This window comes from Ochotona curzoniae, unplaced genomic scaffold (assembly GCF_017591425.1).
Source record: "Ochotona curzoniae isolate NIBS_2020 unplaced genomic scaffold, NIBS_Ocur_1.0 contig_296, whole genome shotgun sequence".
In the NCBI taxonomy this organism is placed as follows: domain Eukaryota; kingdom Metazoa; phylum Chordata; class Mammalia; order Lagomorpha; family Ochotonidae; genus Ochotona; species Ochotona curzoniae.
In genome coordinates this window covers 15,935-40,842 of record NW_024465665.1, presented here as the reverse complement: position 1 = coordinate 40,842, position 24,908 = coordinate 15,935, and the positions used below count along the sequence as shown (strand labels likewise).

The 24,908-nt window shown below is 49.7% G+C and overlaps 1 protein-coding gene across 1 annotated transcript in view; it reads right to left on the bottom strand.

The window, feature by feature from the left end:
- The window catches only part of LOC121155648 (nascent polypeptide-associated complex subunit alpha, muscle-specific form-like), a gene marked incomplete at its 5' end in the record, with an annotated part of 67,529 nt that overhangs the window by 27,056 nt on the left and 15,565 nt on the right, over window positions 1-24,908 (bottom strand). The window contains 14 exons of the mRNA XM_040979092.1: window positions 1,105-1,342; window positions 1,878-1,945; window positions 4,608-4,845; window positions 5,381-5,448; window positions 8,111-8,348; window positions 8,884-8,951; window positions 11,614-11,851; window positions 12,387-12,454; window positions 15,117-15,354; window positions 15,890-15,957; window positions 18,620-18,857; window positions 19,393-19,460; window positions 22,123-22,360; window positions 22,896-22,963. Of these exons, the coding sequence (XP_040835026.1) occupies window positions 1,105-1,342; window positions 1,878-1,945; window positions 4,608-4,845; window positions 5,381-5,448; window positions 8,111-8,348; window positions 8,884-8,951; window positions 11,614-11,851; window positions 12,387-12,454; window positions 15,117-15,354; window positions 15,890-15,957; window positions 18,620-18,857; window positions 19,393-19,460; window positions 22,123-22,360; window positions 22,896-22,963 (2,142 nt within the window). The remainder of the gene's footprint in view (window positions 1-1,104; window positions 1,343-1,877; window positions 1,946-4,607; window positions 4,846-5,380; window positions 5,449-8,110; window positions 8,349-8,883; window positions 8,952-11,613; window positions 11,852-12,386; window positions 12,455-15,116; window positions 15,355-15,889; window positions 15,958-18,619; window positions 18,858-19,392; window positions 19,461-22,122; window positions 22,361-22,895; window positions 22,964-24,908) is intronic.

Below are 24,908 nucleotides of genomic sequence, written 5' to 3'. Positions count from 1 at the left end.
CACAGATCCAAGCGTCCAAGATCACCTCTGACCCTCACGCTCACTGTCATAATGCTTGTCCGTTAAATCGTACAACCCGACAACAACACCATAGAAACCCAATATTGCCACCTGATAACCTTATGCTTCCCACGCCAATACACAGCCTTTCCTGAGCGAATCTCTTCTCAAACTTTGTGTTGACTTTCACAAGTTCTTCCTGTTGTCCACTCACCACGGAAACCCACATACCTACATTGCCCAACTTCAGACAGCGCCACGAGGCTGTGGAAGGAAATGAGTGATGGGGAAAACAGTAGTTTGGCTCGGGACATCTTAGCCAGATGCAAGCAGGACTGGCTGAAAGGTGGGCAAACACTTGGCTGCATCCAAACGTGTATCTGAAAATATCCTCCCCGCATGCCCCCCTCCGACAAAACTCATTTTCCTTGGCCTTCCATTTCCAAAGCACTTGTCTTGATATCAGACAAGACAGTTCATGGGCTCTGCCCAGCATTTCTTACACGACCACTCATTCTGCAGTCACCTGTGTCTTTGTGAATGGTGGGGGAGAAGAGTCAAGCAATCCATTTCCCCCAGCGCCACCCACCCCACAGCTGTCTGTCTGTTTGTTTCTTATCCCAAGTTACCCACCAAAGCCAAAAGATTCAGCAGTTATGAGGCCAAACATGATCAAAGCAGCCTTACAATCAGTAGGTTGTAAATAGACTAGGAACGCACAGGAGCTACTCACGAAAGACCATTTCACCTAGTCCTTTTGTGGACTATGGGAATTAGGATCATCTTCAGTAGCAGCCAGCATAACCGCTCTCTATCAACTGATATAGTGTGAAATAATGCCCGTGTTACTGTAAGAGGGCAAAAGGAAGCGAGTGGGCTTCCATTCACATGAAGGCTGTCTATGGTTGGCTGGCTCCCTTCCCAATCTGAAAAGTCATGCTTCACTCACATGGCATTAGAGTCAGTTTGGGCTTTTGCTTTCTCTCTCATGAGTAGATGAGCCACGGTCAAGTGAGCATCTATTTCATGAACAAACTAGTGTTTCGTCTTTGTAGTGTGCAAGGAAGAGAAAAACAAAATTCCCTGACAAACCAAATCACATACCTCCAGCAGGCGGTGGTGGTGGCCATATGGCAGGAACCCCCGTGGGCAAAAATTTGTGAGCAGGGCTGGCTGGCGGAGCTCCTGCAGGGGGGCGAGCGTGAGGAGGCCCTACCCTCCGGTACGGATTCGGTGGAACAGTTGGGCTTTTGGCTGGATGAGCCGTGGCTGTTGTCCCCTGGAAATCACACAATTCTTTTTTCTCCTCGCAGGGAACTGCTGGCACAGTGAAGCTGCAGGTCTGTAACAAAATCACATAAATCTGGTATCACTAACAATCAAAAAATGCAACATTTAGACACAAATATTTAGGGACATAATCATAAGAAACCCATAATATACAGACTAAGTGGTCCAGAGAAACATCAGATGGGTTTGAGCGATCGCAACTGTGTGGTCAAAGAACAGAAAGCAGGTTTGGACAACACAGCAATATTCTGGCTAAAGAGAACGCACAGCCACTGGCCAGGAGATCCCCAATGCAGAGTACCTAGCACGCTTAGCCCGAGAAGGGAAAGAACAAGTGGGCAGCTGACACCAGATGTGGCGGAGGACCAAACTGAAAAACTCAGCAAGGTAGACTCTCAAAACATTACGTCCAAATATTCCTGTGTAAATCCAAAGGGGGAAACCAAATCCCCTGCTACACTGGTGTACTCCCTGAGAGGTGTCGACTCAGAAAAGAAACAGATTTCTGGAGAAAACAAATTACAGGGGCATGTCCGTTCTGTCCCACGCACACACCACACGGGTAAAATTACACTGTCAGGACTTACCTCCAGCTTGTCTTGGTGAGGTTTGCTGTCCGACGCTGGCTCAGACGATGGGTTGGGAAGTAGACATGCTTAAAAAGAAAGAAAAGGAATAAAAGGAAACCATGAACATCGAGGGTCTTATTTTGTACTTGGGACATTTCTGGATCACAAGGGACACTGTGATATCTCCCACATCCAGGGCGGTGCATAAGCCAGCTTGGCACCTGCATCCTTAGCCATGGCCACAAGAATACCCCGAGGCCACTGGATCTCCTGCTCTGCCAAATTCTCTACAGCCAAATGAAGCTGAGGTTTCTCCAGCTGGGACTTAGCTACCCACCTGCTGCAGCAGCAGCTTTGAGAAGTTGTCCACAGAGTAGCACCTCTCTTCTTCCTCCCATTCTGTTCCTGCTTCCTCATTCTTCCTTCAATGAGTACTGGCCAACCTTAGACACCCCCGCTGGGCAATACGTGTTCCTGGACTCTACCATCGGGAAATGCTCAGGGTCCGAGGACATCCATTCAGACCTCCCTCCTGGGAATACAACTCTTTGACCCTTCCCTTGCCTTCTCGCCTAGTCACTCACACTGCAGCTCGCTTGGGGCTCGGACCTAAGGGTTAGTTCCCCGACCTCTCAGCATCCTCACTGGCTCACTCCTCTCCCGATTCACCAGACTCCACGATCCATCAGTTCGGACACTTGCCAACATCCTTGTCCTACAAGTCATTTCCATTTCGTACTTGACTGACACCACGCCAAGCCTACATCAATCTGAGCCTCACACATACCTTTACCTACACCTGAGCCCCTTGGACAGCTAGAAGAGGTGGAAAACTAAGAGCCCTCAAACTCCCCACCCTGCGAAAACACACACACTCACTCACTCACTCACAACAGCCCACATCTAGGACAACTGGAACCTCAACATTTCAACCTGATCATCTCCTTCAACATACTGCCGGCTTCATAGTGCCTGGCCTTCCATCCGTGACATGGAAGCAAGGTTGCTCCTCAACACCTGACAACATCCATCCTCCTGAAACGCACCTACACTCGCTATGTGGTCACTGAATGGTGAAGACTGTGAGCTGGCACATTTGGAATGCACAAGGTATCAGATGCTTCATATCCATTAAGTGCAGTCTTCACCAACATACTAATGGCCACCATGGGGAGCACTGGCTGCTGCTCTGTTTTCTAATCCCGCTCGCTGGCTCCAAGCCAGGAAAACCAGCAGAGGCGGGTCCAAGGCCATCGCACCCTGCAGACACACGGCAAACTCCCACTATACTCCTGGCTCCCAGCATCAGAACGACCCGGATTTGGGCTGTGGCTTTTGTGGAGTCGGGCAGAGGACGCAAGCTCTCTTGTCACGTTTTGCTCTGTGTGACTCTGCTACCTCTCCCCTAAACATCAACTACTCTCCAGAAAACAAACAAACACAAGAATCCAGAGACCCAACATGCAGCCCACACACCCCTGGTGCCTCCTGCCTGTAGCCCTGCCTTTCAGGTACAGAAAAATAAACCTTACCAAAACCCCGGCTTCCTGAGCAAAGATTCCATGGCGTGTCCAACGATACAGGGTGTCAACGTGCCCACTGAGATGCCATCACCTCTTAAGCCATGCCATCGCAGCCATGTGCACACAGATCCAAGCGTCCAAGATCACCTCTGACCCTCACGCTCACTGTCATAATGCTTGTCCGTTAAATCGTACAACCCGACAACAACACCATAGAAACCCAATATTGCCACCTGATAACCTTATGCTTCCCACGCCAATACACAGCCTTTCCTGAGCGAATCTCTTCTCAAACTTTGTGTTGACTTTCACAAGTTCTTCCTGTTGTCCACTCACCACGGAAACCCACATACCTACATTGCCCAACTTCAGACAGCGCCACGAGGCTGTGGAAGGAAATGAGTGATGGGAAAACAGTAGTTTGGCTCGGGACATCTTAGCCAGATGCAAGCAGGACTGGCTGAAAGGTGGGCAAACACTTGGCTGCATCCAAACGTGTATCTGAAAATATCCTCCCCGCATGCCCCCCTCCGACAAAACTCATTTTCCTTGGCCTTCCATTTCCAAAGCACTTGTCTTGATATCAGACAAGACAGTTCATGGGCTCTGCCCAGCATTTCTTACACGACCACTCATTCTGCAGTCACCTGTGTCTTTGTGAATGGTGGGGGAGAAGAGTCAAGCAATCCATTTCCCCCAGCGCCACCCACCCCACAGCTGTCTGTCTGTTTGTTTCTTATCCCAAGTTACCCACCAAAGCCAAAAGATTCAGCAGTTATGAGGCCAAACATGATCAAAGCAGCCTTACAATCAGTAGGTTGTAAATAGACTAGGAACGCACAGGAGCTACTCACGAAAGACCATTTCACCTAGTCCTTTTGTGGACTATGGGAATTAGGATCATCTTCAGTAGCAGCCAGCATAACCGCTCTCTATCAACTGATATAGTGTGAAATAATGCCCGTGTTACTGTAAGAGGGCAAAAGGAAGCGAGTGGGCTTCCATTCACATGAAGGCTGTCTATGGTTGGCTGGCTCCCTTCCCAATCTGAAAAGTCATGCTTCACTCACATGGCATTAGAGTCAGTTTGGGCTTTTGCTTTCTCTCTCATGAGTAGATGAGCCACGGTCAAGTGAGCATCTATTTCATGAACAAACTAGTGTTTCGTCTTTGTAGTGTGCAAGGAAGAGAAAAACAAAATTCCCTGACAAACCAAATCACATACCTCCAGCAGGCGGTGGTGGTGGCCATATGGCAGGAACCCCCGTGGGCAAAAATTTGTGAGCAGGGCTGGCTGGCGGAGCTCCTGCAGGGGGGCGAGCGTGAGGAGGCCCTACCCTCCGGTACGGATTCGGTGGAACAGTTGGGCTTTTGGCTGGATGAGCCGTAGCTGTTGTCCCCTGGAAATCACACAATTCTTTTTTCTCCTCGCAGGGAACTGCTGGCACAGTGAAGCTGCAGGTCTGTAACAAAATAACATAAATCTGGTATCACTAACAATCAAAAAATGCAACATTTAGACACAAATATTTAGGGACATAATCATAAGAAACCCATAATATACAGACTAAGTGGTCCAGAGAAACATCAGATGGGTTTGAGCGATCGCAACTGTGTGGTCAAAGAACAGAAAGCAGGTTTGGACAACACAGCAATATTCTGGCTAAAGAGAACGCACAGCCACTGGCCAGGAGATCCCCAATGCAGAGTACCTAGCACGCTTAGCCCGAGAAGGGAAAGAACAAGTGGGCAGCTGACTCCAGATGTGGCGGAGGACCAAACTGAAAAACTCAGCAAGGTAGACTCTCAAAACATTACGTCCAAATATTCCTGTGTAAATCCAAAGGGGGAAACCAAATCCCCTGCTACACTGGTGTACTCCCTGAGAGGTGTCGACTCAGAAAAGAAACAGATTTCTGGAGAAAACAAATTACAGGGGCATGTCCGTTCTGTCCCACGCACACACCACACGGGTAAAATTACACTGTCAGGACTTACCTCCAGCTTGTCTTGGTGAGGTTTGCTGTCCGACGCTGGCTCAGACGATGGGTTGGGAAGTAGACATGCTTAAAAAGAAAGAAAAGGAATAAAAGGAAACCATGAACATCGAGGGTCTTATTTTGTACTTGGGACATTTCTGGATCACAAGGGACACTGTGATATCTCCCACATCCAGGGCGGTGCATAAGCCAGCTTGGCACCTGCATCCTTAGCCATGGCCACAAGAATACCCCGAGGCCACTGGATCTCCTGCTCTGCCAAATTCTCTACAGCCAAATGAAGCTGAGGTTTCTCCAGCTGGGACTTAGCTACCCACCTGCTGCAGCAGCAGCTTTGAGAAGTTGTCCACAGAGTAGCACCTCTCTTCTTCCTCCCATTCTGTTCCTGCTTCCTCATTCTTCCTTCAATGAGTACTGGCCAACCTTAGACACCCCCGCTGGGCAATACGTGTTCCTGGACTCTACCATCGGGAAATGCTCAGGGTCCGAGGACATCCATTCAGACCTCCCTCCTGGGAATACAACTCTTTGACCCTTCCCTTGCCTTCTCGCCTAGTCACTCACACTGCAGCTCGCTTGGGGCTCGGACCTAAGGGTTAGTTCCCCGACCTCTCAGCATCCTCACTGGCTCACTCCTCTCCCGATTCACCAGACTCCACGATCCATCAGTTCGGACACTTGCCAACATCCTTGTCCTACAAGTCATTTCCATTTCGTACTTGACTGACACCACGCCAAGCCTACATCAATCTGAGCCTCACACATACCTTTACCTACACCTGAGCCCCTTGGACAGCTAGAAGAGGTGGAAAACTAAGAGCCCTCAAACTCCCCACCCTGCGAAAACACACACACTCACTCACTCACTCACAACAGCCCACATCTAGGACAACTGGAACCTCAACATTTCAACCTGATCATCTCCTTCAACATACTGCCGGCTTCATAGTGCCTGGCCTTCCATCCGTGACATGGAAGCAAGGTTGCTCCTCAACACCTGACAACATCCATCCTCCTGAAACGCACCTACACTCGCTATGTGGTCACTGAATGGTGAAGACTGTGAGCTGGCACATTTGGAATGCACAAGGTATCAGATGCTTCATATCCATTAAGTGCAGTCTTCACCAACATACTAATGGCCACCATGGGGAGCACTGGCTGCTGCTCTGTTTTCTAATCCCGCTCGCTGGCTCCAAGCCAGGAAAACCAGCAGAGGCGGGTCCAAGGCCATCGCACCCTGCAGACACACGGCAAACTCCCACTATACTCCTGGCTCCCAGCATCAGAACGACCCGGATTTGGGCTGTGGCTTTTGTGGAGTCGGGCAGAGGACGCAAGCTCTCTTGTCACGTTTTGCTCTGTGTGACTCTGCTACCTCTCCCCTAAACATCAACTACTCTCCAGAAAACAAACAAACACAAGAATCCAGAGACCCAACATGCAGCCCACACACCCCTGGTGCCTCCTGCCTGTAGCCCTGCCTTTCAGGTACAGAAAAATAAACCTTACCAAAACCCCGGCTTCCTGAGCAAAGATTCCATGGCGTGTCCAACGATACAGGGTGTCAACGTGCCCACTGAGATGCCATCACCTCTTAAGCCATGCCATCGCAGCCATGTGCACACAGATCCAAGCGTCCAAGATCACCTCTGACCCTCACGCTCACTGTCATAATGCTTGTCCGTTAAATCGTACAACCCGACAACAACACCATAGAAACCCAATATTGCCACCTGATAACCTTATGCTTCCCACGCCAATACACAGCCTTTCCTGAGCGAATCTCTTCTCAAACTTTGTGTTGACTTTCACAAGTTCTTCCTGTTGTCCACTCACCACGGAAACCCACATACCTACATTGCCCAACTTCAGACAGCGCCACGAGGCTGTGGAAGGAAATGAGTGATGGGAAAACAGTAGTTTGGCTCGGGACATCTTAGCCAGATGCAAGCAGGACTGGCTGAAAGGTGGGCAAACACTTGGCTGCATCCAAACGTGTATCTGAAAATATCCTCCCCGCATGCCCCCCTCCGACAAAACTCATTTTCCTTGGCCTTCCATTTCCAAAGCACTTGTCTTGATATCAGACAAGACAGTTCATGGGCTCTGCCCAGCATTTCTTACACGACCACTCATTCTGCAGTCACCTGTGTCTTTGTGAATGGTGGGGGAGAAGAGTCAAGCAATCCATTTCCCCCAGCGCCACCCACCCCACAGCTGTCTGTCTGTTTGTTTCTTATCCCAAGTTACCCACCAAAGCCAAAAGATTCAGCAGTTATGAGGCCAAACATGATCAAAGCAGCCTTACAATCAGTAGGTTGTAAATAGACTAGGAACGCACAGGAGCTACTCACGAAAGACCATTTCACCTAGTCCTTTTGTGGACTATGGGAATTAGGATCATCTTCAGTAGCAGCCAGCATAACCGCTTTCTATCAACTGATATAGTGTGAAATAATGCCCGTGTTACTGTAAGAGGGCAAAAGGAAGCGAGTGGGCTTCCATTCACATGAAGGCTGTCTATGGTTGGCTGGCTCCCTTCCCAATCTGAAAAGTCATGCTTCACTCACATGGCATTAGAGTCAGTTTGGGCTTTTGCTTTCTCTCTCATGAGTAGATGAGCCACGGTCAAGTGAGCATCTATTTCATGAACAAACTAGTGTTTCGTCTTTGTAGTGTGCAAGGAAGAGAAAAACAAAATTCCCTGACAAACCAAATCACATACCTCCAGCAGGCGGTGGTGGTGGCCATATGGCAGGAACCCCCGTGGGCAAAAATTTGTGAGCAGGGCTGGCTGGCGGAGCTCCTGCAGGGGGGCGAGCGTGAGGAGGCCCTACCCTCCGGTACGGATTCGGTGGAACAGTTGGGCTTTTGGCTGGATGAGCCGTAGCTGTTGTCCCCTGGAAATCACACAATTCTTTTTTCTCCTCGCAGGGAACTGCTGGCACAGTGAAGCTGCAGGTCTGTAACAAAATAACATAAATCTGGTATCACTAACAATCAAAAAATGCAACATTTAGACACAAATATTTAGGGACATAATCATAAGAAACCCATAATATACAGACTAAGTGGTCCAGAGAAACATCAGATGGGTTTGAGCGATCGCAACTGTGTGGTCAAAGAACAGAAAGCAGGTTTGGACAACACAGCAATATTCTGGCTAAAGAGAACGCACAGCCACTGGCCAGGAGATCCCCAATGCAGAGTACCTAGCACGCTTAGCCCGAGAAGGGAAAGAACAAGTGGGCAGCTGACTCCAGATGTGGCGGAGGACCAAACTGAAAAACTCAGCAAGGTAGACTCTCAAAACATTACGTCCAAATATTCCTGTGTAAATCCAAAGGGGGAAACCAAATCCCCTGCTACACTGGTGTACTCCCTGAGAGGTGTCGACTCAGAAAAGAAACAGATTTCTGGAGAAAACAAATTACAGGGGCATGTCCGTTCTGTCCCACGCACACACCACACGGGTAAAATTACACTGTCAGGACTTACCTCCAGCTTGTCTTGGTGAGGTTTGCTGTCCGACGCTGGCTCAGACGATGGGTTGGGAAGTAGACATGCTTAAAAAGAAAGAAAAGGAATAAAAGGAAACCATGAACATCGAGGGTCTTATTTTGTACTTGGGACATTTCTGGATCACAAGGGACACTGTGATATCTCCCACATCCAGGGCGGTGCATAAGCCAGCTTGGCACCTGCATCCTTAGCCATGGCCACAAGAATACCCCGAGGCCACTGGATCTCCTGCTCTGCCAAATTCTCTACAGCCAAATGAAGCTGAGGTTTCTCCAGCTGGGACTTAGCTACCCACCTGCTGCAGCAGCAGCTTTGAGAAGTTGTCCACAGAGTAGCACCTCTCTTCTTCCTCCCATTCTGTTCCTGCTTCCTCATTCTTCCTTCAATGAGTACTGGCCAACCTTAGACACCCCCGCTGGGCAATACGTGTTCCTGGACTCTACCATCGGGAAATGCTCAGGGTCCGAGGACATCCATTCAGACCTCCCTCCTGGGAATACAACTCTTTGACCCTTCCCTTGCCTTCTCGCCTAGTCACTCACACTGCAGCTCGCTTGGGGCTCGGACCTAAGGGTTAGTTCCCCGACCTCTCAGCATCCTCACTGGCTCACTCCTCTCCCGATTCACCAGACTCCACGATCCATCAGTTCGGACACTTGCCAACATCCTTGTCCTACAAGTCATTTCCATTTCGTACTTGACTGACACCACGCCAAGCCTACATCAATCTGAGCCTCACACATACCTTTACCTACACCTGAGCCCCTTGGACAGCTAGAAGAGGTGGAAAACTAAGAGCCCTCAAACTCCCCACCCTGCGAAAACACACACACTCACTCACTCACTCACAACAGCCCACATCTAGGACAACTGGAACCTCAACATTTCAACCTGATCATCTCCTTCAACATACTGCCGGCTTCATAGTGCCTGGCCTTCCATCCGTGACATGGAAGCAAGGTTGCTCCTCAACACCTGACAACATCCATCCTCCTGAAACGCACCTACACTCGCTATGTGGTCACTGAATGGTGAAGACTGTGAGCTGGCACATTTGGAATGCACAAGGTATCAGATGCTTCATATCCATTAAGTGCAGTCTTCACCAACATACTAATGGCCACCATGGGGAGCACTGGCTGCTGCTCTGTTTTCTAATCCCGCTCGCTGGCTCCAAGCCAGGAAAACCAGCAGAGGCGGGTCCAAGGCCATCGCACCCTGCAGACACACGGCAAACTCCCACTATACTCCTGGCTCCCAGCATCAGAACGACCCGGATTTGGGCTGTGGCTTTTGTGGAGTCGGGCAGAGGACGCAAGCTCTCTTGTCACGTTTTGCTCTGTGTGACTCTGCTACCTCTCCCCTAAACATCAACTACTCTCCAGAAAACAAACAAACACAAGAATCCAGAGACCCAACATGCAGCCCACACACCCCTGGTGCCTCCTGCCTGTAGCCCTGCCTTTCAGGTACAGAAAAATAAACCTTACCAAAACCCCGGCTTCCTGAGCAAAGATTCCATGGCGTGTCCAACGATACAGGGTGTCAACGTGCCCACTGAGATGCCATCACCTCTTAAGCCATGCCATCGCAGCCATGTGCACACAGATCCAAGCGTCCAAGATCACCTCTGACCCTCACGCTCACTGTCATAATGCTTGTCCGTTAAATCGTACAACCCGACAACAACACCATAGAAACCCAATATTGCCACCTGATAACCTTATGCTTCCCACGCCAATACACAGCCTTTCCTGAGCGAATCTCTTCTCAAACTTTGTGTTGACTTTCACAAGTTCTTCCTGTTGTCCACTCACCACGGAAACCCACATACCTACATTGCCCAACTTCAGACAGCGCCACGAGGCTGTGGAAGGAAATGAGTGATGGGAAAACAGTAGTTTGGCTCGGGACATCTTAGCCAGATGCAAGCAGGACTGGCTGAAAGGTGGGCAAACACTTGGCTGCATCCAAACGTGTATCTGAAAATATCCTCCCCGCATGCCCCCCTCCGACAAAACTCATTTTCCTTGGCCTTCCATTTCCAAAGCACTTGTCTTGATATCAGACAAGACAGTTCATGGGCTCTGCCCAGCATTTCTTACACGACCACTCATTCTGCAGTCACCTGTGTCTTTGTGAATGGTGGGGGAGAAGAGTCAAGCAATCCATTTCCCCCAGCGCCACCCACCCCACAGCTGTCTGTCTGTTTGTTTCTTATCCCAAGTTACCCACCAAAGCCAAAAGATTCAGCAGTTATGAGGCCAAACATGATCAAAGCAGCCTTACAATCAGTAGGTTGTAAATAGACTAGGAACGCACAGGAGCTACTCACGAAAGACCATTTCACCTAGTCCTTTTGTGGACTATGGGAATTAGGATCATCTTCAGTAGCAGCCAGCATAACCGCTCTCTATCAACTGATATAGTGTGAAATAATGCCCGTGTTACTGTAAGAGGGCAAAAGGAAGCGAGTGGGCTTCCATTCACATGAAGGCTGTCTATGGTTGGCTGGCTCCCTTCCCAATCTGAAAAGTCATGCTTCACTCACATGGCATTAGAGTCAGTTTGGGCTTTTGCTTTCTCTCTCATGAGTAGATGAGCCACGGTCAAGTGAGCATCTATTTCATGAACAAACTAGTGTTTCGTCTTTGTAGTGTGCAAGGAAGAGAAAAACAAAATTCCCTGACAAACCAAATCACATACCTCCAGCAGGCGGTGGTGGTGGCCATATGGCAGGAACCCCCGTGGGCAAAAATTTCTGAGCAGGGCTGGCTGGCGGAGCTCCTGCAGGGGGGCGAGCGTGAGGAGGCCCTACCCTCCGGTACGGATTCGGTGGAACAGTTGGGCTTTTGGCTGGATGAGCCGTGGCTGTTGTCCCCTGGAAATCACACAATTCTTTTTTCTCCTCGCAGGGAACTGCTGGCACAGTGAAGCTGCAGGTCTGTAACAAAATAACATAAATCTGGTATCACTAACAATCAAAAAATGCAACATTTAGACACAAATATTTAGGGACATAATCATAAGAAACCCATAATATACAGACTAAGTGGTCCAGAGAAACATCAGATGGGTTTGAGCGATCGCAACTGTGTGGTCAAAGAACAGAAAGCAGGTTTGGACAACACAGCAATATTCTGGCTAAAGAGAACGCACAGCCACTGGCCAGGAGATCCCCAATGCAGAGTACCTAGCACGCTTAGCCCGAGAAGGGAAAGAACAAGTGGGCAGCTGACACCAGATGTGGCGGAGGACCAAACTGAAAAACTCAGCAAGGTAGACTCTCAAAACATTACGTCCAAATATTCCTGTGTAAATCCAAAGGGGGAAACCAAATCCCCTGCTACACTGGTGTACTCCCTGAGAGGTGTCGACTCAGAAAAGAAACAGATTTCTGGAGAAAACAAATTACAGGGGCATGTCCGTTCTGTCCCACGCACACACCACACGGGTAAAATTACACTGTCAGGACTTACCTCCAGCTTGTCTTGGTGAGGTTTGCTGTCCGACGCTGGCTCAGACGATGGGTTGGGAAGTAGACATGCTTAAAAAGAAAGAAAAGGAATAAAAGGAAACCATGAACATCGAGGGTCTTATTTTGTACTTGGGACATTTCTGGATCACAAGGGACACTGTGATATCTCCCACATCCAGGGCGGTGCATAAGCCAGCTTGGCACCTGCATCCTTAGCCATGGCCACAAGAATACCCCGAGGCCACTGGATCTCCTGCTCTGCCAAATTCTCTACAGCCAAATGAAGCTGAGGTTTCTCCAGCTGGGACTTAGCTACCCACCTGCTGCAGCAGCAGCTTTGAGAAGTTGTCCACAGAGTAGCACCTCTCTTCTTCCTCCCATTCTGTTCCTGCTTCCTCATTCTTCCTTCAATGAGTACTGGCCAACCTTAGACACCCCCGCTGGGCAATACGTGTTCCTGGACTCTACCATCGGGAAATGCTCAGGGTCCGAGGACATCCATTCAGACCTCCCTCCTGGGAATACAACTCTTTGACCCTTCCCTTGCCTTCTCGCCTAGTCACTCACACTGCAGCTCGCTTGGGGCTCGGACCTAAGGGTTAGTTCCCCGACCTCTCAGCATCCTCACTGGCTCACTCCTCTCCCGATTCACCAGACTCCACGATCCATCACTTCGGACACTTGCCAACATCCTTGTCCTACAAGTCATTTCCATTTCGTACTTGACTGACACCACGCCAAGCCTACATCAATCTGAGCCTCACACATACCTTTACCTACACCTGAGCCCCTTGGACAGCTAGAAGAGGTGGAAAACTAAGAGCCCTCAAACTCCCCACCCTGCGAAAACACACACACTCACTCACTCACTCACAACAGCCCACATCTAGGACAACTGGAACCTCAACATTTCAACCTGATCATCTCCTTCAACATACTGCCGGCTTCATAGTGCCTGGCCTTCCATCCGTGACATGGAAGCAAGGTTGCTCCTCAACACCTGACAACATCCATCCTCCTGAAACGCACCTACACTCGCTATGTGGTCACTGAATGGTGAAGACTGTGAGCTGGCACATTTGGAATGCACAAGGTATCAGATGCTTCATATCCATTAAGTGCAGTCTTCACCAACATACTAATGGCCACCATGGGGAGCACTGGCTGCTGCTCTGTTTTCTAATCCCGCTCGCTGGCTCCAAGCCAGGAAAACCAGCAGAGGCGGGTCCAAGGCCATCGCACCCTGCAGACACACGGCAAACTCCCACTATACTCCTGGCTCCCAGCATCAGAACGACCCGGATTTGGGCTGTGGCTTTTGTGGAGTCGGGCAGAGGACGCAAGCTCTCTTGTCACGTTTTGCTCTGTGTGACTCTGCTACCTCTCCCCTAAACATCAACTACTCTCCAGAAAACAAACAAACACAAGAATCCAGAGACCCAACATGCAGCCCACACACCCCTGGTGCCTCCTGCCTGTAGCCCTGCCTTTCAGGTACAGAAAAATAAACCTTACCAAAACCCCGGCTTCCTGAGCAAAGATTCCATGGCGTGTCCAACGATACAGGGTGTCAACGTGCCCACTGAGATGCCATCACCTCTTAAGCCATGCCATCGCAGCCATGTGCACACAGATCCAAGCGTCCAAGATCACCTCTGACCCTCACGCTCACTGTCATAATGCTTGTCCGTTAAATCGTACAACCCGACAACAACACCATAGAAACCCAATATTGCCACCTGATAACCTTATGCTTCCCACGCCAATACACAGCCTTTCCTGAGCGAATCTCTTCTCAAACTTTGTGTTGACTTTCACAAGTTCTTCCTGTTGTCCACTCACCACGGAAACCCACATACCTACATTGCCCAACTTCAGACAGCGCCACGAGGCTGTGGAAGGAAATGAGTGATGGGAAAACAGTAGTTTGGCTCGGGACATCTTAGCCAGATGCAAGCAGGACTGGCTGAAAGGTGGGCAAACACTTGGCTGCATCCAAACGTGTATCTGAAAATATCCTCCCCGCATGCCCCCCTCCGACAAAACTCATTTTCCTTGGCCTTCCATTTCCAAAGCACTTGTCTTGATATCAGACAAGACAGTTCATGGGCTCTGCCCAGCATTTCTTACACGACCACTCATTCTGCAGTCACCTGTGTCTTTGTGAATGGTGGGGGAGAAGAGTCAAGCAATCCATTTCCCCCAGCGCCACCCACCCCACAGCTGTCTGTCTGTTTGTTTCTTATCCCAAGTTACCCACCAAAGCCAAAAGATTCAGCAGTTATGAGGCCAAACATGATCAAAGCAGCCTTACAATCAGTAGGTTGTAAATAGACTAGGAACGCACAGGAGCTACTCACGAAAGACCATTTCACCTAGTCCTTTTGTGGACTATGGGAATTAGGATCATCTTCAGTAGCAGCCAGCATAACCGCTCTCTATCAACTGATATAGTGTGAAATAATGCCCGTGTTACTGTAAGAGGGCAAAAGGAAGCGAGTGGGCTTCCATTCACATGAAGGCTGTCTATGGTTGGCTGGCTCCCTTCCCAATCTGAAAAGTCATGCTTCACTCACATGGCATTAGAGTCAGTTTGGGCTTTTGCTTTCTCTCTCATGAGTAGATGAGCCACGGTCAAGTGAGCATCTATTTCATGAACAAACTAGTGTTTCGTCTTTGTAGTGTGCAAGGAAGAGAAAAACAAAATTCCCTGACAAACCAAATCACATACCTCCAGCAGGCGGTGGTGGTGGCCATATGGCAGGAACCCCCGTGGGCAAAAATTTGTGAGCAGGGCTGGCTGGCGGAGCTCCTGCAGGGGGGCGAGCGTGAGGAGGCCCTACCCTCCGGTACGGATTCGGTGGAACAGTTGGGCTTTTGGCTGGATGAGCCGTAGCTGTTGTCCCCTGGAAATCACACAATTCTTTTTTCTCCTCGCAGGGAACTGCTGGCACAGTGAAGCTGCAGGTCTGTAACAAAATAACATAAATCTGGTATCACTAACAATCAAAAAATGCAACATTTAGACACAAATATTTAGGGACATAATCATAAGAAACCCATAATATACAGACTAAGTGGTCCAGAGAAACATCAGATGGGTTTGAGCGATCGCAACTGTGTGGTCAAAGAACAGAAAGCAGGTTTGGACAACACAGCAATATTCTGGCTAAAGAGAACGCACAGCCACTGGCCAGGAGATCCCCAATGCAGAGTACCTAGCACGCTTAGCCCGAGAAGGGAAAGAACAAGTGGGCAGCTGACACCAGATGTGGCGGAGGACCAAACTGAAAAACTCAGCAAGGTAGACTCTCAAAACATTACGTCCAAATATTCCTGTGTAAATCCAAAGGGGGAAACCAAATCCCCTGCTACACTGGTGTACTCCCTGAGAGGTGTCGACTCAGAAAAGAAACAGATTTCTGGAGAAAACAAATTACAGGGGCATGTCCGTTCTGTCCCACGCACACACCACACGGGTAAAATTACACTGTCAGGACTTACCTCCAGCTTGTCTTGGTGAGGTTTGCTGTCCGACGCTGGCTCAGACGATGGGTTGGGAAGTAGACATGCTTAAAAAGAAAGAAAAGGAATAAAAGGAAACCATGAACATCGAGGGTCTTATTTTGTACTTGGGACATTTCTGGATCACAAGGGACACTGTGATATCTCCCACATCCAGGGCGGTGCATAAGCCAGCTTGGCACCTGCATCCTTAGCCATGGCCACAAGAATACCCCGAGGCCACTGGATCTCCTGCTCTGCCAAATTCTCTACAGCCAAATGAAGCTGAGGTTTCTCCAGCTGGGACTTAGCTACCCACCTGCTGCAGCAGCAGCTTTGAGAAGTTGTCCACAGAGTAGCACCTCTCTTCTTCCTCCCATTCTGTTCCTGCTTCCTCATTCTTCCTTCAATGAGTACTGGCCAACCTTAGACACCCCCGCTGGGCAATACGTGTTCCTGGACTCTACCATCGGGAAATGCTCAGGGTCCGAGGACATCCATTCAGACCTCCCTCCTGGGAATACAACTCTTTGACCCTTCCCTTGCCTTCTCGCCTAGTCACTCACACTGCAGCTCGCTTGGGGCTCGGACCTAAGGGTTAGTTCCCCGACCTCTCAGCATCCTCACTGGCTCACTCCTCTCCCGATTCACCAGACTCCACGATCCATCAGTTCGGACACTTGCCAACATCCTTGTCCTACAAGTCATTTCCATTTCGTACTTGACTGACACCACGCCAAGCCTACATCAATCTGAGCCTCACACATACCTTTACCTACACCTGAGCCCCTTGGACAGCTAGAAGAGGTGGAAAACTAAGAGCCCTCAAACTCCCCACCCTGCGAAAACACACACACTCACTCACTCACTCACAACAGCCCACATCTAGGACAACTGGAACCTCAACATTTCAACCTGATCATCTCCTTCAACATACTGCCGGCTTCATAGTGCCTGGCCTTCCATCCGTGACATGGAAGCAAGGTTGCTCCTCAACACCTGACAACATCCATCCTCCTGAAACGCACCTACACTCGCTATGTGGTCACTGAATGGTGAAGACTGTGAGCTGGCACATTTGGAATGCACAAGGTATCAGATGCTTCATATCCATTAAGTGCAGTCTTCACCAACATACTAATGGCCACCATGGGGAGCACTGGCTGCTGCTCTGTTTTCTAATCCCGCTCGCTGGCTCCAAGCCAGGAAAACCAGCAGAGGCGGGTCCAAGGCCATCGCACCCTGCAGACACACGGCAAACTCCCACTATACTCCTGGCTCCCAGCATCAGAACGACCCGGATTTGGGCTGTGGCTTTTGTGGAGTCGGGCAGAGGACGCAAGCTCTCTTGTCACGTTTTGCTCTGTGTGACTCTGCTACCTCTCCCCTAAACATCAACTACTCTCCAGAAAACAAACAAACACAAGAATCCAGAGACCCAACATGCAGCCCACACACCCCTGGTGCCTCCTGCCTGTAGCCCTGCCTTTCAGGTACAGAAAAATAAACCTTACCAAAACCCCGGCTTCCTGAGCAAAGATTCCATGGCGTGTCCAACGATACAGGGTGTCAACGTGCCCACTGAGATGCCATCACCTCTTAAGCCATGCCATCGCAGCCATGTGCACACAGATCCAAGCGTCCAAGATCACCTCTGACCCTCACGCTCACTGTCATAATGCTTGTCCGTTAAATCGTACAACCCGACAACAACACCATAGAAACCCAATATTGCCACCTGATAACCTTATGCTTCCCACGCCAATACACAGCCTTTCCTGAGCGAATCTCTTCTCAAACTTTGTGTTGACTTTCACAAGTTCTTCCTGTTGTCCACTCACCACGGAAACCCACATACCTACATTGCCCAACTTCAGACAGCGCCACGAGGCTGTGGAAGGAAATGAGTGATGGGAAAACAGTAGTTTGGCTCGGGACATCTTAGCCAGATGCAAGCAGGACTGGCTGAAAGGTGGGCAAACACTTGGCTGCATCCAAACGTGTATCTGAAAATATCCTCCCCGCATGCCCCCCTCCGACAAAACTCATTTTCCTTGGCCTTCCATTTCCAAAGCACTTGTCTTGATATCAGACAAGACAGTTCATGGGCTCTGCCCAGCATTTCTTACACGACCACTCATTCTGCAGTCACCTGTGTCTTTGTGAATGGTGGGGGAGAAGAGTCAAGCAATCCATTTCCCCCAGCGCCACCCACCCCACAGCTGTCTGTCTGTTTGTTTCTTATCCCAAGTTACCCACCAAAGCCAAAAGATTCAGCAGTTATGAGGCCAAACATGATCAAAGCAGCCTTACAATCAGTAGGTTGTAAATAGACTAGGAACGCACAGGAGCTACTCACGAAAGACCATTTCACCTAGTCCTTTTGTGGACTATGGGAATTAGGATCATCTTCAGTAGCAGCCAGCATAACCGCTCTCTATCAACTGATATAGTGTGAAATAATGCCCGTGTTACTGTAAGAGGGCAAAAGGAAGCGAGTGGGCTTCCATTCACATGAAGGCTGTCTATGGTTGGCTGGCTCCCTTCCCAATCTGAAAAGTCATGCTTCACTCACATGGCATTAGAGTCAGTTTGGGCTTTTGCTTTCTCTCTCATGAGTAGATGAGCCACGGTCAAGTGAGCATCTATTTCATGAACAAACTAGTGTTTCGTCTTTGTAGTGTGCAAGGAAGAGAAAAACAAAATTCCCTGACAAACCAAATCACATACCTCCAGCAGGCGGTGGTGGTGGCCATATGGCAGGAACCCCCGTGGGCAAAAATTTCTGAGCAGGGCTGGCTGGCGGAGCTCCTGCAGGGGGGCGAGCGTGAGGAGGCCCTACCCTCCGGTACGGATTCGGTGGAACAGTTGGGCTTTTGGCTGGATGAGCCGTAGCTGTTGTCCCCTGGAAATCACACAATTCTTTTTTCTCCTCGCAGGGAACTGCTGGCACAGTGAAGCTGCAGGTCTGTAACAAAATAACATAAATCTGGTATCACTAACAATCAAAAAATGCAACATTTAGACACAAATATTTAGGGACATAATCATAAGAAACCCATAATATACAGACTAAGTGGTCCAGAGAAACATCAGATGGGTTTGAGCGATCGCAACTGTGTGGTCAAAGAACAGAAAGCAGGTTTGGACAACACAGCAATATTCTGGCTAAAGAGAACGCACAGCCACTGGCCAGGAGATCCCCAATGCAGAGTACCTAGCACGCTTAGCCCGAGAAGGGAAAGAACAAGTGGGCAGCTGACACCAGATGTGGCGGAGGACCAAACTGAAAAACTCAGCAAGGTAGACTCTCAAAACATTACGTCCAAATATTCCTGTGTAAATCCAAAGGGGGAAACCAAATCCCCTGCTACACTGGTGTACTCCCTGAGAGGTGTCGACTCAGAAAAGAAACAGATTTCTGGAGAAAACAAATTACAGGGGCATGTCCGTTCTGTCCCACGCACACACCACACGGGTAAAATTACACTGTCAGGACTTACCTCCAGCTTGTCTTGGTGAGGTTTGCTGTCCGACGCTGGCTCAGACGATGGGTTGGGAAGTAGACATGCTTAAAAAGAAAGAAAAGGAATAAAAGGAAACCATGAACATCGAGGGTCTTATTTTGTACTTGGGACATTTCTGGATCACAAGGGACACTGTGATATCTCCCACATCCAGGGCGGTGCATAAGCCAGCTTGGCACCTGCATCCTTAGCCATGGCCACAAGAATACCCCGAGGCCACTGGATCTCCTGCTCTGCCAAATTCTCTACAGCCAAATGAAGCTGAGGTTTCTCCAGCTGGGACTTAGCTACCCACCTGCTGCAGCAGCAGCTTTGAGAAGTTGTCCACAGAGTAGCACCTCTCTTCTTCCTCCCATTCTGTTCCTGCTTCCTCATTCTTCCTTCAATGAGTACTGGCCAACCTTAGACACCCCCGCTGGGCAATACGTGTTCCTGGACTCTACCATCGGGAAATGCTCAGGGTCCGAGGACATCCATTCAGACCTCCCTCCTGGGAATACAACTCTTTGACCCTTCCCTTGCCTTCTCGCCTAGTCACTCACACTGCAGCTCGCTTGGGGCTCGGACCTAAGGGTTAGTTCCCCGACCTCTCAGCATCCTCACTGGCTCACTCCTCTCCCGATTCACCAGACTCCACGATCCATCAGTTCGGACACTTGCCAACATCCTTGTCCTACAAGTCATTTCCATTTCGTACTTGACTGACACCACGCCAAGCCTACATCAATCTGAGCCTCACACATACCTTTACCTACACCTGAGCCCCTTGGACAGCTAGAAGAGGTGGAAAACTAAGAGCCCTCAAACTCCCCACCCTGCGAAAACACACACACTCACTCACTCACTCACAACAGCCCACATCTAGGACAACTGGAACCTCAACATTTCAACCTGATCATCTCCTTCAACATACTGCCGGCTTCATAGTGCCTGGCCTTCCATCCGTGACATGGAAGCAAGGTTGCTCCTCAACACCTGACAACATCCATCCTCCTGAAACGCACCTACACTCGCTATGTGGTCACTGAATGGTGAAGACTGTGAGCTGGCACATTTGGAATGCACAAGGTATCAGATGCTTCATATCCATTAAGTGCAGTCTTCACCAACATACTAATGGCCACCATGGGGAGCACTGGCTGCTGCTCTGTTTTCTAATCCCGCTCGCTGGCTCCAAGCCAGGAAAACCAGCAGAGGCGGGTCCAAGGCCATCGCACCCTGCAGACACACGGCAAACTCCCACTATACTCCTGGCTCCCAGCATCAGAACGACCCGGATTTGGGCTGTGGCTTTTGTGGAGTCGGGCAGAGGACGCAAGCTCTCTTGTCACGTTTTGCTCTGTGTGACTCTGCTACCTCTCCCCTAAACATCAACTACTCTCCAGAAAACAAACAAACACAAGAATCCAGAGACCCAACATGCAGCCCACACACCCCTGGTGCCTCCTGCCTGTAGCCCTGCCTTTCAGGTACAGAAAAATAAACCTTACCAAAACCCCGGCTTCCTGAGCAAAGATTCCATGGCGTGTCCAACGATACAGGGTGTCAACGTGCCCACTGAGATGCCATCACCTCTTAAGCCATGCCATCGCAGCCATGTGCACACAGATCCAAGCGTCCAAGATCACCTCTGACCCTCACGCTCACTGTCATAATGCTTGTCCGTTAAATCGTACAACCCGACAACAACACCATAGAAACCCAATATTGCCACCTGATAACCTTATGCTTCCCACGCCAATACACAGCCTTTCCTGAGCGAATCTCTTCTCAAACTTTGTGTTGACTTTCACAAGTTCTTCCTGTTGTCCACTCACCACGGAAACCCACATACCTACATTGCCCAACTTCAGACAGCGCCACGAGGCTGTGGAAGGAAATGAGTGATGGGAAAACAGTAGTTTGGCTCGGGACATCTTAGCCAGATGCAAGCAGGACTGGCTGAAAGGTGGGCAAACACTTGGCTGCATCCAAACGTGTATCTGAAAATATCCTCCCCGCATGCCCCCCTCCGACAAAACTCATTTTCCTTGGCCTTCCATTTCCAAAGCACTTGTCTTGATATCAGACAAGACAGTTCATGGGCTCTGCCCAGCATTTCTTACACGACCACTCATTCTGCAGTCACCTGTGTCTTTGTGAATGGTGGGGGAGAAGAGTCAAGCAATCCATTTCCCCCAGCGCCACCCACCCCACAGCTGTCTGTCTGTTTGTTTCTTATCCCAAGTTACCCACCAAAGCCAAAAGATTCAGCAGTTATGAGGCCAAACATGATCAAAGCAGCCTTACAATCAGTAGGTTGTAAATAGACTAGGAACGCACAGGAGCTACTCACGAAAGACCATTTCACCTAGTCCTTTTGTGGACTATGGGAATTAGGATCATCTTCAGTAGCAGCCAGCATAACCGCTCTCTATCAACTGATATAGTGTGAAATAATGCCCGTGTTACTGTAAGAGGGCAAAAGGAAGCGAGTGGGCTTCCATTCACATGAAGGCTGTCTATGGTTGGCTGGCTCCCTTCCCAATCTGAAAAGTCATGCTTCACTCACATGGCATTAGAGTCAGTTTGGGCTTTTGCTTTCTCTCTCATGAGTAGATGAGCCACGGTCAAGTGAGCATCTATTTCATGAACAAACTAGTGTTTCGTCTTTGTAGTGTGCAAGGAAGAGAAAAACAAAATTCCCTGACAAACCAAATCACATACCTCCAGCAGGCGGTGGTGGTGGCCATATGGCAGGAACCCCCGTGGGCAAAAATTTGTGAGCAGGGCTGGCTGGCGGAGCTCCTGCAGGGGGGCGAGCGTGAGGAGGCCCTACCCTCCGGTACGGATTCGGTGGAACAGTTGGGCTTTTGGCTGGATGAGCCGTGGCTGTTGTCCCCTGGAAATCACACAATTCTTTTTTCTCCTCGCAGGGAACTGCTGGCACAGTGAAGCTGCAGGTCTGTAACAAAATCACATAAATCTGGTATCACTAACAATCAAAAAATGCAACATTTAGACACAAATATTTAGGGACATAATCATAAGAAACCCATAATATACAGACTAAGTGGTCCAGAGAAACATCAGATGGGTTTGAGCGATCGCAACTGTGTGGTCAAAGAACAGAAAGCAGGTTTGGACAACACAGCAATATTCTGGCTAAAGAGAACGCACAGCCACTGGCCAGGAGATCCCCAATGCAGAGTACCTAGCACGCTTAGCCCGAGAAGGGAAAGAACAAGTGGGCAGCTGACACCAGATGTGGCGGAGGACCAAACTGAAAAACTCAGCAAGGTAGACTCTCAAAACATTACGTCCAAATATTCCTGTGTAAATCCAAAGGGGGAAACCAAATCCCCTGCTACACTGGTGTACTCCCTGAGAGGTGTCGACTCAGAAAAGAAACAGATTTCTGGAGAAAACAAATTACAGGGGCATGTCCGTTCTGTCCCACGCACACACCACACGGGTAAAATTACACTGTCAGGACTTACCTCCAGCTTGTCTTGGTGAGGTTTGCTGTCCGACGCTGGCTCAGACGATGGGTTGGGAAGTAGACATGCTTAAAAAGAAAGAAAAGGAATAAAAGGAAACCATGAACATCGAGGGTCTTATTTTGTACTTGGGACATTTCTGGATCACAAGGGACACTGTGATATCTCCCACATCCAGGGCGGTGCATAAGCCAGCTTGGCACCTGCATCCTTAGCCATGGCCACAAGAATACCCCGAGGCCACTGGATCTCCTGCTCTGCCAAATTCTCTACAGCCAAATGAAGCTGAGGTTTCTCCAGCTGGGACTTAGCTACCCACCTGCTGCAGCAGCAGCTTTGAGAAGTTGTCCACAGAGTAGCACCTCTCTTCTTCCTCCCATTCTGTTCCTGCTTCCTCATTCTTCCTTCAATGAGTACTGGCCAACCTTAGACACCCCCGCTGGGCAATACGTGTTCCTGGACTCTACCATCGGGAAATGCTCAGGGTCCGAGGACATCCATTCAGACCTCCCTCCTGGGAATACAACTCTTTGACCCTTCCCTTGCCTTCTCGCCTAGTCACTCACACTGCAGCTCGCTTGGGGCTCGGACCTAAGGGTTAGTTCCCCGACCTCTCAGCATCCTCACTGGCTCACTCCTCTCCCGATTCACCAGACTCCACGATCCATCAGTTCGGACACTTGCCAACATCCTTGTCCTACAAGTCATTTCCATTTCGTACTTGACTGACACCACGCCAAGCCTACATCAATCTGAGCCTCACACATACCTTTACCTACACCTGAGCCCCTTGGACAGCTAGAAGAGGTGGAAAACTAAGAGCCCTCAAACTCCCCACCCTGCGAAAACACACACACTCACTCACTCACTCACAACAGCCCACATCTAGGACAACTGGAACCTCAACATTTCAACCTGATCATCTCCTTCAACATACTGCCGGCTTCATAGTGCCTGGCCTTCCATCCGTGACATGGAAGCAAGGTTGCTCCTCAACACCTGACAACATCCATCCTCCTGAAACGCACCTACACTCGCTATGTGGTCACTGAATGGTGAAGACTGTGAGCTGGCACATTTGGAATGCACAAGGTATCAGATGCTTCATATCCATTAAGTGCAGTCTTCACCAACATACTAATGGCCACCATGGGGAGCACTGGCTGCTGCTCTGTTTTCTAATCCCGCTCGCTGGCTCCAAGCCAGGAAAACCAGCAGAGGCGGGTCCAAGGCCATCGCACCCTGCAGACACACGGCAAACTCCCACTATACTCCTGGCTCCCAGCATCAGAACGACCCGGATTTGGGCTGTGGCTTTTGTGGAGTCGGGCAGAGGACGCAAGCTCTCTTGTCACGTTTTGCTCTGTGTGACTCTGCTACCTCTCCCCTAAACATCAACTACTCTCCAGAAAACAAACAAACACAAGAATCCAGAGACCCAACATGCAGCCCACACACCCCTGGTGCCTCCTGCCTGTAGCCCTGCCTTTCAGGTACAGAAAAATAAACCTTACCAAAACCCCGGCTTCCTGAGCAAAGATTCCATGGCGTGTCCAACGATACAGGGTGTCAACGTGCCCACTGAGATGCCATCACCTCTTAAGCCATGCCATCGCAGCCATGTGCACACAGATCCAAGCGTCCAAGATCACCTCTGACCCTCACGCTCACTGTCATAATGCTTGTCCGTTAAATCGTACAACCCGACAACAACACCATAGAAACCCAATATTGCCACCTGATAACCTTATGCTTCCCACGCCAATACACAGCCTTTCCTGAGCGAATCTCTTCTCAAACTTTGTGTTGACTTTCACAAGTTCTTCCTGTTGTCCACTCACCACGGAAACCCACATACCTACATTGCCCAACTTCAGACAGCGCCACGAGGCTGTGGAAGGAAATGAGTGATGGGAAAACAGTAGTTTGGCTCGGGACATCTTAGCCAGATGCAAGCAGGACTGGCTGAAAGGTGGGCAAACACTTGGCTGCATCCAAACGTGTATCTGAAAA